A 15,558-nucleotide genomic window follows, 5' to 3' on the forward strand; every position below is an offset into this window, starting at 1 on the left:
ATGATTTTTTAGTTATTGTGTAAGGCCATACATTACCTTTGTGTCCTGACTATCATACTGAAGGATGTGCAATGTATGATAGGAGAGAAATGCAGCTACTCATGAATTTATAAGTAAATAGTTTAAATATGATAATTTTTTTCTTTTTTTAGACAAGGTCTTGCTGTACAGCCCAGTCAGGTCTTAAATTCATGATTCTCCTGCCTTAGCCTAAATTTTAGAATGAATCTACTTCTTGTGGAATGTTTTATTTCCTCAGTAGACAAAGAACTGCTTATTAGAATTTGGACAAACTTTATAGCTGCTCTTTGCCTTCTCAATTCTGGTAAGAAAAATTTCAGTAGAGTTTAGATAAAATATACTAATCCTAAATGGGCCAGGTTTTGTCACCTACCACTTTCCATAAGCTGCTTACCATAGCAGGGGGAAAAAATTAAATTAAATGCCAAACAGTTGCAGACAGCACTTGTTTGGCTGATTAACTTATAGACAAGCATTACAAATAAATCTGAGCATGGTCTGCAGCAAATTAAATTCTACTGCTTTTAAGAACAAAGAATTCTTTGGCAAAGAGGATTAGCAACTTTACACCCAGGAATGCCCATTTAATTTAATTGTTCCACAATGCAAGACTTAATATGCAAATATCAAAATATATTTTGATATATAATAGTAAATTGAACAAAGTAAGGAAAAAAATTTGATATATAGTTCTGAATTGTAATTATATACAATAAAGAAGCTGGACAAGTCTCCCTCCCCATTATTGAGATCGAACTCTATTAACATGAATCAGACCAAGTGTAATTAAAGGTAAAATTTTTTCAATGTATTCTAATTAAGAATCTAAATAGGTTTACAATTAGGATATTGCCGTTAAAAAAAAAATCTTACCTCAATGATCTTCTTGGCCTCTTTGTAATTTCCTGTTTGCAGGAAGGCAAAGAAAAGATCATAGAGCATTGTCATTTCACCTTGTTCTTGGCTCACAAAGTCCATTGCTAGATAGGAGAGAGAAAAAAAAGTATGTATATATATTCACACACACACAGGCATATAAATATTAAAAGAAAAATAAACACAGTATATGAAGTTATGGACAAACACATAAAGAAAACAAGATTAAGAATTATTAGGCTAGCAATGTGGCTCAAGCAATAGAACACTTACCTAGCAAGCATACAGTGCTCTGACTTTAAACCCCAGCACCTCCTAAATAAGTAACTTCAAAGAGAATCTCTTTATCAATTAATTTTCTGTCATATACCTTCTGTAACTATAGCATACAAATATTTAGATGAATTTTAAAGATAACTGGTAAAGGTTAAAAAAAATCCTGTCATAAAGACAAATCAAGAAGTACAGCACCAAAAAAAAAAAAAAAAGAGATTTTTTTTTCCCCAAAAAGAAATCATTAAAAATCAAGGACTGGGCTGGGAAGGTGGCTCAGTGGTAGAGCTTGCCTTGCATGCTTGAGGCCCTGGGTTCGATTCCTCGGCACCACATAAGCAAAAAAAAGAAAAAAGCCAGAAGTGGCCCTCTGGCTCAAGTGGTAGAGCGCTAGCCTTGAGCTGAAGAGCTCAGGCCCAGAGTTCAGGCCCTACGACCAGACCCAATAAATAAATAAATAAAATAAAAATCAAGGACTTATAACATTCAATTCAGAATTTTAAGAGTTTTTCTGCATGGGCTTGCTTTCTATTAGATTATCTCTCCACAATACCACATTCATCTTAGATATGCAAGAAAAAAAAACCCACATTAAGATATTTGAATGTAACTAACCTTTCTGGATTAGATCAGTCTCGCCTTTCTCTATCAATTTACATAAGACATCATGAATCCTGGGTAATATTTTATACTTTGCATAGCAGTCAATGGTAGCTTCAAGAGCAGCAGGTAAGTCATTCCTTGGAAGAATAAAAATAATTTGCAATGGATAAAGTATATCTAAATTCAGTTTAGCTTCTCAGAGAGATGTAAAATGACCAATCGAAATGTAAACAATTGAACTTAAGGTAAAACAACTAAAACAAATAAAGACAGTTTCCCTGAGTTTATGACAGTTTCCCTAAGAGTGTATGATTGCTAAAAAAACAAGGACATCTGTCAAGTGCTTTTTCCAAGTACTTATAGGTCTCTACAACTCCAGATTTGGGCAACATTATTAAATGTCAGTAGCTATGAAGGAATTTATAAGCACTTTATGACGTTATCATAATATCTTTTTCTTTTTTAATAAGTTTTTTATTGTGAAAATACTATACAGAGGGGTTACAGTTATATGAGCAAGGTAATGCATAGTATCTTTTTCTTACTAGCTAAGTAGGAAACAGCCTCAGGTTTGAGGCATATAAGAACTAACTACTGTAAAAATTATGGTATTCCTAAACTATTTTTCTGTTTTGTTATAGAGTATAAACTTTTAAAAAATCATTTCCAGTTTTAAAGACAAGGCTTTTATCTAAATACATTCTAAATATTAATATACACATATGACACATACAACCATATTTTAAATACTTTCTGTGTGTCCTCAAAAGCATTTCTCCCCTTATAAAAAGGAAAATAAGAGAAATTATTTAAGACCATGGAGAGCTATAGAGATTATAACATAATTCTCTTTGAAACATTTGCTTAGTTGTAGAGAAAAAAGGAAACCGAGGAAACTAGAGATTGACTGATTTGTAGAGAGCTAGTAAGTACACAGAAAGGCCTGGTAGCAGATCCCTTCACTTCCCACATCCTGTTCAAAACATCTATTATACTCTTAGAACAGCACTATTAGGGCTTGGAAGGTGGCTTGCCTAGCATGCATGAAGATTCCTCAGTACCACATAAATAGAAAAGACTAGAAGTGGTGCTGTGGCTGAAGTGGTAGAATGCTAGCCTTGAGTGAAAGAAGTTCAGGGACAGAGTAACCAGAGTAATGAGGCCCTGAGTTCAAGACCAGGACTGGCCAAAAAAAAAAAGAAAGAAAAGCATTATTATTTGCATCAGCCAATAAAGTGGTACAATTTGGTATAAGGAAACATTTTGAAAAGATTGTGTGAAATATATTTTAAAGAGTTTAGTTAGAGAAATATCCAAAGTACAACTAGTGAAAATTAGTGACAATCTTTTGTAGAGAACCTAGATTCTCTCATGCAACCGTTAAAGGAAGAAAACATTAAAAAATTTCTGGTTAAAGCTTTAACATTTTGACTATTATACAAATGTTATGTTGCCCTGGATTAGAATACTGTTTTATCTAGATTAAGAGTTTAAAATGAACTAAAAAAATAAAGTACTACAAAGAAGTACTGATTTCACTGCAATCCTACTGATACCATGAAAACAAGCCTATCCTAAGGGAACTTTACCTTATCTTATCCCTTCTGAAGCCCTGTTTACAGTGCATCTTCTGGCACCCCACAGAGTCATTTGAATTTTTGTCATTTGGGGTGAAGACTAAATTACAGGTTAATTTCGAAACCGCAAGTAGATGTTGCAGGCTAGATTACTGTCATACAAGAGAAATGCTATAGTAGCTACCACATATGATATAAAGCTTTATATAATCAGTATTTTCCCTTGCCTCCGACACTGGTTCATTTATTGCCTTTCTACAATACCACTTCATGGAAAACTACTAAGGCATTTTTAAAAGTGAAAACATGCACTGATTTTTTTCATAACTGGCAAGATTTGCTTTAATAGAGATCAATTCTCAAACTAAAATAGTATTGTCTCAACTATATTTCCCCTACATTAGGTCAAAGCTATCAATAAATGAATGAATAATTGTTCTGTCAATCAAAGCGACATGTTAATAGTCCTTGGTCTCCAAATACATGCTATTGAAGATTATGTATGATCAGAACAACAGAAAAGAACAGAAAAATGAAAATAATTCACATTTGTTAGTAATTTTAAATACCACTGATATTGCTCAGAACACTGCCAACAAATAACCTAAATCTTCAATACAACACTCCTTACAAAGTATATTAGTGATAGAAATGAAGTAATTTATCAGTTTTTTTGTCTTTATTTCCCACATTCTGACTGGTGGAAAATTCACATTCCTTGTGCAATTATGTCATCTGTAATCGTTCCTACAAAATCCTGAAATCTTAGGTGATATAAATAAAACCTATAAAAATCTTAATATTCATATTGCTTACAAAAGTATTTGGATACTCATAGGACTCTGTATTTCAATCCCATCCCACAAATAACATGTCTAACTCGAAGACTCTTAGAAGTGGTGATGAAAGGCAGATTATCACAATGGCTGAACTCGGGACCTTTGGCTTCCCTCCCAGTTTTAATACTGTGCTGATTAGGTTCATCTGCTAACATGCTTCACGCCAGCAAATAAAATCATCACTTTTATTAAGGAGGATAAAATCAGTAAGAGCAGAAAAATATAAAGAAAAAAGGAAGAAAAATGCTTCCGAGACAAAATGTGGGATAACACATTACCAATAAGTATACTTCTAACTTCTGTGATCTAAAGTGATCTATAATTCTTTAGAACACTTTGCATATAACAAATGATTTAGAATTACTTGAAAACAAAAAACAAATCCTTTCAAAAATCATGTTGATAAATTAATTCTGCTATCTATCTATCTATGAACACATATATATTGTATGTGTATAATTAAGTTGTGATGGATACAAACACACACATTTTTTAAACACAAAAATAAAAATACATTGTGAGACTTCTGCTTTTTTTTCTTTTACTTTTTTATATTAGTGGGGCTTAATCTTAGAGTTTTGCATTTGCTTCCTCTTTATTTTTCCTATTAGGGTACTTTAAAATCCCAGACTACTCAAAAAAATCTAATGAAATACACAAATTTTTATGAAAACCATATGCGTTAATGAGAAGCAATTACTTCTAAAAGGCAATATTTTGATTGATTCAAATAAAAATATAAACTTTACCAAAATTCTGTTAACTTAAAATATACAGGCAAAACTAGGAGAAAAATATAATTTGATAATTCTAAATTTTAAACATACCTACACATGTATATAGGCCCAGCAAGTAATTCTGAAAACCTGAAAGCTTTATTTTATGCACCAGAGAATTCAATTGGCCCATATCAAAATTCACTCTACAATTCATTTTTTTTTTTTTTTTTGGTCAGTTGTGGGGCTTTAACTCTGGGCCTGGGTGATGTCCCTGAGCTCTTCAGCGCAAGATCAGAGCTCTACCACTTAAGCCACAGTGCCACTTCCAGCTTTTTCCGAGTAATTTATTGGAGATAGGAGTCTCACAGACTTTCCTGCTCTGGCCGGCTTTGAACCGCAATCCTCAGATCTCAACCTCCTGAGGACCTAGGATTATAGGCATGAGCCAACCAGCTTACGGCTCTACAATTCACTTTTAAGGAAATATGAATATATAAAAATCTACTACAATCTGTTCATTTTTCATTATTATTTAGAGGAACATCAAAAAGGCATGTATGAAATTCATACAGTGTGTTTGTTGTCCCTTTGCTTTAATCGGTAATATCTATCAAACTAAAATATAGTGCAATATAAACAACATAGAAACAAATGCTAAGTATGATACAAATCTACTGGACATATATTTATACATTCATATGAAGTTTCTACTAATCATAAAAATATTTCCTTCAAGGTACCAGGAAATAAAATCAAATTCTTCAATACATGTAAGTGTTAAGAACCATACATGTATTCCATATAATGCTGAATTGTTAATTACAATAACCAGTGACAATTGTCTGTTCACCTATCTGTAGATTTTAACTTAGTCTTCCCAGTATTTGTAGAAAATATCTTTGCAATTCAGAGCAGATACTTAATTTAAGCAACAAAAAAGATGACAAACATTGATTTTTAATTGGAATAAAGTGCTTCGACATTATGCATAAAGTGTTATTTAGTGAAGTGGCAATTTATCTAAAGGACTTATTGGCTGAAAAGCTCTCAAATATGAAATCATTAGAGAAAAGTGGAGCTCTGGGGGCACAAAGTTTAAAATTAAAAAAAACACTAAATACAAACTATTCTATGTTTTCAGCAGATATTTAATACAGGAGAAATCAATTCAAGAGAAACCATCACCTTCACAAAAATGATTCTAAGAGAACCAGCCCTTGAAAAAAACTAAATGTTTTTTTCTCTGTTCATCATCTATAAATGAAGAATCTTCAAGGAGACTGGTATTGCAATTACAACTAATCCTCCCCAAAAAATTAACTGTGTTGAAGGCTTTGTAATTTCCCTAGGTACAATTTAGCTGTCACTTACTTTAAAATTTACTCAAACATGCGTTCCGAACAGCACTAACTTCACATGTCAAGTGCTTTCCAGCCAATTGAGTCTAAACTGGAAGTCGGTGTTAAACAACTGAATGATTAGACAAGATAGCTCATTTCCCTGCTCTTTTGTTCAGAATAAAATGCCACATTTACATTATCAGGCTCAACAGGATTTTCTGACAGAGGGAGAAAAAACCTTACTGCACACTGTCCGTACTAAGCACATGAAGCCTGTCATTTACCAATCATCCTTCAAAAAGCAATAGCCATGAATGTAACTTAATTACGACCCAATGATCCTTGACGAAAAATCATCTTATCACTGTCCTGTCCCCCTAGGGCAAATGAAACACTTTTTTGTCCTTTGGCACTGATGATGCTAAATTCTTAATTGCAATAATGGAGTAAAAGAGCCAAACCTCCTTAATTTCCTTTCAGCACATGAAGAGTTTTATTCTAGAAGGCAAGCATTCCCATAAATAATAAAAGTATCCAGTACAAATGAAGATGCTAAAATTGAAGGGGAGTGTGTATGACAGAATAAACAGCATTTTTAAAGCATATTTTCTACTTACATAACATATGAAAGTACTGCAATCAGTTTTAAAAGTTATATTGTTTACAGGTTCATTTTAGAGAAGATGTGATATTTATGAAGAACTGAGATTGATTTAGAAGGGCTCTGGGAAGATTATATACACAAAGTCTGTGATGCACTAAATGAATTGCATATGTTCAGATATAGATTATAGCATGAATCAGGACACACAGAAAAATCCTTAATGGAAAGCAGAAATTAAAGCTACTTTGATCATTTGTACAACTATAATCCAGTTAAACAGCTTTAGATATTTTTCACATGCAATGAAACCAAAGTAGTTTCATTCAATCTGAAACTGCATTACACAAATGTTTATGCTTTCAAATATTATGGCCCAGATTTTATTAATTCCATTTCCTTACCATAACATGAAGACTAATAAAAACACAAAACACTCTTCTAACCCATTTTAAAGCATTTCTATAATATGGAGAGTTTCTGTTATCTTCCTGAATCAGGCATGATTTTAATAAATAAATTTAAAATGTAAGTTATATAAGAAAATATTTAAAATAACACAGTTGAACTACATGTAGATAAATGACATATATATTTAAAAATATCATAATGCAGGGCTGGGAAGGTGGCTCAGTGGTAGAGAGCTTGCCTTGCATGCCTGAGGCCCTGGGTTCAATTCCTCAGCACCACATAAGCAAAAACAAAGAAGTCAGCAAAAATATCATAATGCATATAAAATTATTTAACCATGAAATATTTCTTTTCTGTTCAATGCAAGCATTATCATTTTGGTAATACAGAAAAAGGTTAATTAACTCCTTTACAATGTTATAAATCTATTACTGTTTTGGATTTCCCTTAGTAAATGAATAGAAACAAAATGCATTATTTACAAACCCACAAAGCATTTTTCCATTATCCAAAGAACACATACTACTCCTTATTTTGTTTTATCCCTGTTAGGAAAGTCAATTTAAAAGACCACAGAATCTTAAAGATGATCTTTCTAAGGAACTCAATTTCACGGGTTTGTTTCAAAATTACTATGTTTTGAAATACTTATCATAGTTTTATCCTAAGTTTGAACAATCATAGATGAGCTCATACCTACTGGGGTTAATTACATGATTATTACTGGAAACTGAACATATTTAATCATATCAAATACACCTGGACTTTTGGACAGGGCAGTGTAGCTAATCCTAGTACTTGTCATGATTCTGAATTAATTGTCTTCTCTCAGATAGACAAAACAACTGAATAAAAATTTCCATGTCAGTGCTTTATTAACAATGAATTATCACTGTTTTCATAATTTTGTAAATACACAAGTTCCTTTGTCTTTTATTATTTTCTTGTTTTATTTTATTATTTTTATTTTATTACTTTATTCTTATTTTATTATTTCCTTCTTATTATGACATATTAACCTGAAAGAACTCGTTAGAGACTGTCTCTGCAAAGTAAAGATAGCCAAAAAATAAAGCAAAACAACACAAAAATAAAAAACTATAGGCTAATAAAAAAAAAGATGGCAGGAATTTCTACAAATATTGTAGAGTCGTAAGACACCATAAAGGAAAAGATATTAATATAGATTTCTTTAGCCCAGCTCTCAAAGATAGCCAAATTTGCTTAAAATACAAAAATCTGGTTGTCTTAAACAATCAAAAGCAGAGAGCATGGTTCAGTGCAACATGTAAATTCCATGTTGCTTCCATTTTCCTGTAAGTTCTCTTTGGCTTATAAGTCCCATCTGAAGACCTATCCTGGAAAACTTTCCCATTTTTTTTTTTATCTTTTCTACCATTGCTTTATTGTCTTTGTTAATTATTTTATTTCTGCCAAGTGGTATAGGAGGCGCTAATTCTTCTGGGCACTGGGCCCATTTCTTCCAAATCCCTGTGCAGAGTTTCATATGCAATTTGCAGAGATGGGTCTTTTAAATAATCGAAAAAGATCCAGTAGGAAACATAATAATTATAGGAGTTTATATAAAGTTGTCTGTGAATACAAGAATTCAATAATAAAGTAACTGTCTGAACCACTAGTTCAATAAATAGATGTAATGCTGAGAGCTTGTGGAGGTTAAGATTTGGTAAACAGCTAACTTGATAACTGTTTATCAAGTTGTATGGCAAGGAAATTATGTTGGGTGGGTGTGCACTATACATAACACTTTATTACTTCATCTACAGACGATGCTAATAAATGTATTGGTGTCATGGTTCATATGAACAGACCTATTTTCTAAAAGAAAATGAGTGCAGAGATACTTTTAGTTCTGTATTTTAAATTCAATACTAAATAAAATCTAGAAGTTTGGTGAGAATGTAAAAACTGTTAAAACATAAATTTTATTTCTCTTGGAATTAATAGGATATCCCTAATAAAATCAGAAGAATCCTTATACAAAACAGGCAGATTATAAACTATATTAAGCATGGAAAAGGTGACAAAAAAAGATGTAGGATATTAAGAAGCAAAAACATAAAAACAAATATAAAACCAAAAGGAAAAAATAAAAGACTATGAATCTCTTTACTAAAATATTTCACTCATTACAAAAGAATAGATTGATTTTATGATTTGTTTTGAAAATAATAGTTTAACCTGAGCATCAACAAGAGAATTTCAAATGAAAAAATTTCAAACCCAGTAAATCAACAACACAAATACATCTCCAATAGTTTTCAAAGCTAGTATGGTACATGTGATTAAAATGCCACATGGAGATTAGGAGCACTGAGAGATGCTTCTACACTCATTATCTGAGTAATAGTCATGACACAGTATTTTAAAATCCCAAAGGATCCTTCTTTATTATATTTATTAATAATTAGTACTTATTAAGATAAAAAACTAGATTTAATTTCATGTAATAATACCACATGCTGCCGCCACCCACCCCTCCAAAAAAAAAAAAAAAGTCACCAGAGACCATTCATTTCACTGAAAAGTGACAGAGCCACAGGGCTGATGGTAATTTTAGTCACTTAAGTCCATCTCTTCTAAGTCCTTTTATCCTTTGGTAAATGACTCGAGGCTCTACATCACCAGAGTATTCACAATGTATAATCTAAAAATGACTAGATTCATTCTTTAAACACCAACATTGGAAATTCGAAATTCAACTGACTTACTTTTCCAGATGTACAGTGACCAATGGGAAACTTATGCTGGTAGATGGTTTTGCTAACCCTAGAGTCACGATAGCTTCATGCAACTGTTTTACTGTTTCAATTTCACCTCTTAAAGCTGCGCCATTTAGGATGTGGAAAAAGGACAAGACTGTTGAATCTTTGATAAGAACATCCTTCTCTTTCATCTCCTTTAGAATGTTAATAGCATCTACAATGAAGTAACACAAAAGACCCTTAGGTAATTTCATGTAGGGAAAACAAACTGCTATTAAAATAGCATTTCAAGCCCAGCAGGAATGTAAATTCTAGTGTATAATGCCGATTTCAAGTTAATTACTACTTGCATTTCTAAACGAGACTACAATTATAAATCCACAATAGCACGGTTTTATCATTTCCCTGCAACTTTGACTACAAATTATAGATAGGGGCTGTGTGCCCACTCTGCACCACATAACCCTGTATGGTCTGCCCTATAGCTGTAAGATCCTCCTAAATGGATGCTTTTATCGTTCAGAGCTAACATCTGCTAAATCACACCATTGTTTCTTCAGCAGATGGCTTGTCAGGAGGCCAGATAATAAAGATGTGTTTACACTGTATATACAGCCAGACTAATGGTCTGATACCGATAGGGCCTGTTTGCTATGTCGATACTAATTAGCCAGGCAGAGCCAATGAAAGCTTTCCAAAAGACTGCATGTTAATACATTAGATTCATTAAGCTTCATTAGGAAGGCAGAAACAAACATTTTAGGATATGGAATAAGTGCATTTTTATAATGTTGTTCTTAATTATTACACAGACAAAATGTTTTGACCACTTTACACAAAGTGATTTTTAACAAACAAGCTAATCTTCACAAAGATTTTTCAGTATCAGGAAGGCTTCCTAGGAAAAATTTCAGTGTTCAAATAAAGTATTTTTCTTGCATAATTTCTATAATAAAAGTCTTCTCTTAAAAAAAAAAAGACAGCTAAAAGAGGAGTTAAGAACAAGCAAATAGTAAGACTATATTATCAAGTGCAATTAATCATATTAGGTTTAGCATTATTTCAACAATAAAATTAGAGCAGGCAACTTCACTATATAATTAGCTATGCTTTTCTCATAAATTTCTAAATAAAATCTTAATAGTCCTATATATATCAGTTTATGTTTACAGGTTTTATGTTCAGCCTTCAGATCTTCTTCAGCAAAAATAAAGCCATTAGTGCAGACATATAAGCAAATTGTGCCATAAGTCATGATCTTCAAACTCAAACCAAACAGCAATGCTAATAAAAACTAGCTGCAGAAATGCAAAAAGCACTGAGCTGTGCAAATGTAAATGACAAGCTTGCCAATCCATTAAAACTAATGGCCTACACTGTCCATGCAGCTCCAGTTGGATTCACATGCAAATTTGTATGCAAAGTGTTCAAGTGCTTTGTAGAACATGATACACCATTAATACCAATTCACATGTTTTTCCAATGGCAAATACTTGCATCACATTTTTTCCTTATGTGACAAGACTTACCTTGGAGCTTTCCGTGCTTTCCCAATACTTTTACAAGACCAATATACTTGTTAGTGTCAAGGACTGCAGAAGAATCTAAGCGATCACTATAAAATAAAACCAGTTATACTATGTTAAATAAACAAAATGGACAGCAATAGTCATTTTATTACTTTCTAAGAGCTCATCAGAAAATCTAAGTTATTATTCATACTGACTTCTGCACTTATTTCTGAAGCTATGTGTCTAGTGATACATAACTACATTCAAACTAACTACAGAAGTAAACATCTTACACTCCATATATATGACATTATTCCATCTACAGAAGATACTAATGAAGAAATGCTTTAGCTTCACAATACATTAAATGACCCTAGCCTTCAATGTCAACATTGCAATAAATACACAACCTCAAAATGATTTTATCCGATAAATCTGTCAGGATGGGAAATCAGATACTTAAGAAATGGACAGGAGCTTGGTGACACTACAATATTGAAAAGTAAACATTATCAAGGTGCTGTGATAAGCAACTATATAACCAACATGGGAAAACCTTGGTCTGAAGACTAGAATATCTTATTATACTTAAAAAAATACACCTTGCTGAAAACAAGTCAAAGAAAGTTGTACCACAAAACTTTTTCAAAACAATGACAGCAAAGAATGTTTTAAATTCAGTGTGACAGTAATATTCAGTCTAGCTGATCCTTCAAGTTCTGTGTATCAGCATAAATGCTGACGACTTGCTTTGGTACCAAGGTACTTACAATTGTTGTTTCAAGCTCAATGCATCTTCGGCATTAGCATGTCGACAGCACAAATTTATTAAAGCTGCATAACCACCAATAACCATGTCTGATTCATATTTTTCTTTTAATTCAAGAGCTTTCTGCATATTCTAAAATAAAGATTGAAGTGAAAAAGAAGAAAACTAATTGTAAAAGTAAAAACGTCAGTTTTAGTATTCAGAGTTTAGAAAAAGTTATTAATACTTTGATATAACATAGATTTTACCCTTGATATTTTTATTCATCCTTTAAAACACTACATGCAAATTTAAGGCTTAAAAGACTGCTATTTGTAAATATAAAATAGACTACTATTTATATCAAATTTAATGTTTTAGGTTTGTGTATCATATGTTTAAAAAGATTTCCAGATTACAAGTCAGCTTCCTCTAACCATGTAATTTCCATAAATGGAAATATGTATCATTTAAAAGTTTGTCAAGTTTACTGATCCAAGGTTTATGAAATCTTTAACAATATAATAGTACTGTAATAACTGAAAGTTAGTTATATTGGATGTTTTTGTCCTTAAGTCCACAGACTTACGAGCCAATCATACTGAACTAAAAACTGAAAAAAGTCTAGTGATATCCCACAAATTGCAGACACACACCAAAATGAACTCCAAGTACAGCTGGACGCCCGCTGAAAAGAGGCAAGAGACCCTTTATCTTAGAAAGAGCTTTTTTTCCAGGAGGAAAATGGAATTTCAATCCCTGCATTAACAACCTAGTAATATTTGACTTGCAAATGACTATTGCATGTATCAGTTGCTTGACAATCTAGATATAAGAGACCAGCACCATGGCTTGAAAGGACATTTGGCATGTATGATAAACCTATCACGGCTGTTACTATCATTCACTTTGCAGATTATCATAAACAAACTACAGCAACCTGAAAACATGCCATTCAAGGTGTAGATGAAATTAGTTAACCTTTCATTTAATTGCAGCTTTCAAGCAGTAATCAATTGTAAAAATAATAAATAGTACACTGGGTTTGCTTACCATGATCTATACAGACTGTTTTACTTAACTAGAAAATTTGAAATCAATTTTAAAATGTTACCTCTTCTGAACAAAGCATTAGTATTAGTTGCTTTAGGGTATCTCCAATAGGTTGATTTTTAGCTTTCAGTTGTTCAAGTGTAGACTCTAAATCAGATGATGTAAGTTGTGAAGTCTACAGAGGTGGAAAGAAAAAAAGAAAATTTTACTATAAAACTATTGTAAAGTTTTATTATAAAATGAAACCTTGTCTCTCTACCCTTTAAATTTACTTTTCATTTCTATTTTTCTAATCTTAAGTGATGTCTGATAATCCAGGGATGATCTCCAACACCTCAAGAATATAAGCAGACTTCCTAGATTTGTTCACTTTTCTGAGATAAGGAATGAGATTTACCAACTTCTTATAGGTATATAAAATGATAAAAATATTAGGAACCACTGGTTTTACAATGACACAGCCCAGAATTCTCAATAAACACCGTTATTATAGCAATGTAAAACCACTTTAAAAAAACTTACTTTTTGAGAGTCTATCTTCTCTCTATCAACCAACAATTTAACATCCTAAAATTGGGATTTAAAATTAGCACAGAATTAGAAGACATAGGAAAAAATATATTAGGAAATATCAAAAGCAAGTTTTCAAAGTCTTATACCTCATTTTATGGGTACCTTTCTAAAACTGTGCAGAAACTATTATTTGTCATTGTGATTAATATTTTGATATACAAACAGATTTTACCAATACTCAATGAAAGATTTTATTTTACTATTTCAATATCAGAGAATAAAAAATTGGGCCAAAAGCATCATACTTAAAAGTTTAAACAAGATTTTACAAATAAGCATTTCATAAAGCTGAATCTTATTTTCACACACCTTAATCAATTCAGGAACATGGTAGCTATCCAGTAGATTACGAATGCCTCTGTAGATATTTTCAGAAATTTTTATGTTCTGTATGAAGGGAAGGGAGAGAAAAAGAAAACCCTGAGATTTCAACAACTAAATCAAAATTTGTCTAACAGAAATTATCTCAGACATAATTTAAGTCTCCAACTCTTGCATGTCATTGAGAAGTGGTCTGGTTGTACTTAAAAGCTGCAATTTCAAATCTAATAGATACATGTCAGGATGAACAGGCATTATATAGCAAAAAATGAAATGGTACCATCTCCTTCAGCTGATGGAAGTATTGTCTCAAATGCTCCTCCTTGGCCTGTACCTCTGAGTCACTCATGCTGTCAATCAAGTTATAAAGAAAATAGCCAACAGCTTCTGTGGAAAAAAAAAAACAAGAGAAAGCATTCCACTAAAATTACTGAGACTGTCATGTTATCAAGATTAATTTATAAGAAATCATTTTGGTGTGAGATGTCACCCTGATGAGAGGCTCTGAAATGGCAACAATGATCACTGAGGCATAGAGATTATGTGGTTTGGGAGCACATATCTAACTGGTGAGTGAAAGGAATATTAATTATTTTCAGACCGAGTGACAGCTTTTCAGTACTGAATCTTACTTCAATCTATTTTTTTCCACCATTCTGTGACAGAAGTGGTCCTGCCCAAGGCCTTATATTCCTCTCCTGTCCAAAGCACAAATAGTGAGAATAAATAAATGTCTTTACACATTTCTATACTCCTTTTTGTGGACAATATTTGGGAAAATACATAAAATTAGAAAGGATTGTTAAATCTGGAGTATAAAAAATTAAATAATTTTAATAAGCAGATACAGTAATCCCATGGAGAGCTGCCTATTAGCCAATGAGAATCCAAGATTAACAAAGATGTTTTGTAACAACAGTAATTTTCTTAAGCATTCAAGCATGAAATGTATAGGACCAATGCCTAGGACAGGAGATCTGAACTTTCAGAAAAGTAGCTTCTTACAGAAAACTATATATTCTAAGCTGCATTATAAAAAAAATGAAAACCATTACATGTCAAAACACTTTCTGAATAATATTTAAGTTAGAAAAAAATTACATGATTTTTTCGTACTTTATGTTAAAATCACATAAACACTGATATTTACTTATTTTTAAGCTTATTCCTGTAAATTCTCTAACATGTCCTTTATATTTGAAAAGGAAAAACTTCCAATTCTTTTAAAAAATAATTGTAATAAAGTCAAATACCTCATAGATCTCAAAATATGGTTATCAATACAAAGATTTATAACCAAATGTTTTCAATTTCACTTTTAAAAGAGAAGTGTTTACTGCTGTAATCCTTCTAGCCCATCATTACA

General features: G+C 32.0%; 1 protein-coding gene across 1 annotated transcript in view; it reads right to left on the bottom strand.

The window, feature by feature from the left end:
• Lrpprc (leucine-rich pentatricopeptide repeat containing) overlaps positions 1-15,558 on the bottom strand; it is a 95,339-nt gene that overhangs the window by 38,288 nt on the left and 41,493 nt on the right. Inside the window, exons 17-25 of the mRNA XM_013017979.1 lie at positions 14,473-14,579; positions 14,181-14,258; positions 13,821-13,865; positions 13,360-13,473; positions 12,268-12,398; positions 11,516-11,601; positions 9,993-10,200; positions 1,786-1,910; positions 895-1,001 (exon numbers count right to left, since the gene is read on the bottom strand). Of these exons, the coding sequence (XP_012873433.1) occupies positions 895-1,001; positions 1,786-1,910; positions 9,993-10,200; positions 11,516-11,601; positions 12,268-12,398; positions 13,360-13,473; positions 13,821-13,865; positions 14,181-14,258; positions 14,473-14,579 (1,001 nt within the window). The remainder of the gene's footprint in view (positions 1-894; positions 1,002-1,785; positions 1,911-9,992; positions 10,201-11,515; positions 11,602-12,267; positions 12,399-13,359; positions 13,474-13,820; positions 13,866-14,180; positions 14,259-14,472; positions 14,580-15,558) is intronic.

Source organism: Dipodomys ordii, unplaced genomic scaffold (genome assembly GCF_000151885.1).
Source record: "Dipodomys ordii isolate 6190 unplaced genomic scaffold, Dord_2.0 Scaffold37, whole genome shotgun sequence".
Lineage (NCBI taxonomy): Eukaryota > Metazoa > Chordata > Mammalia > Rodentia > Heteromyidae > Dipodomys > Dipodomys ordii.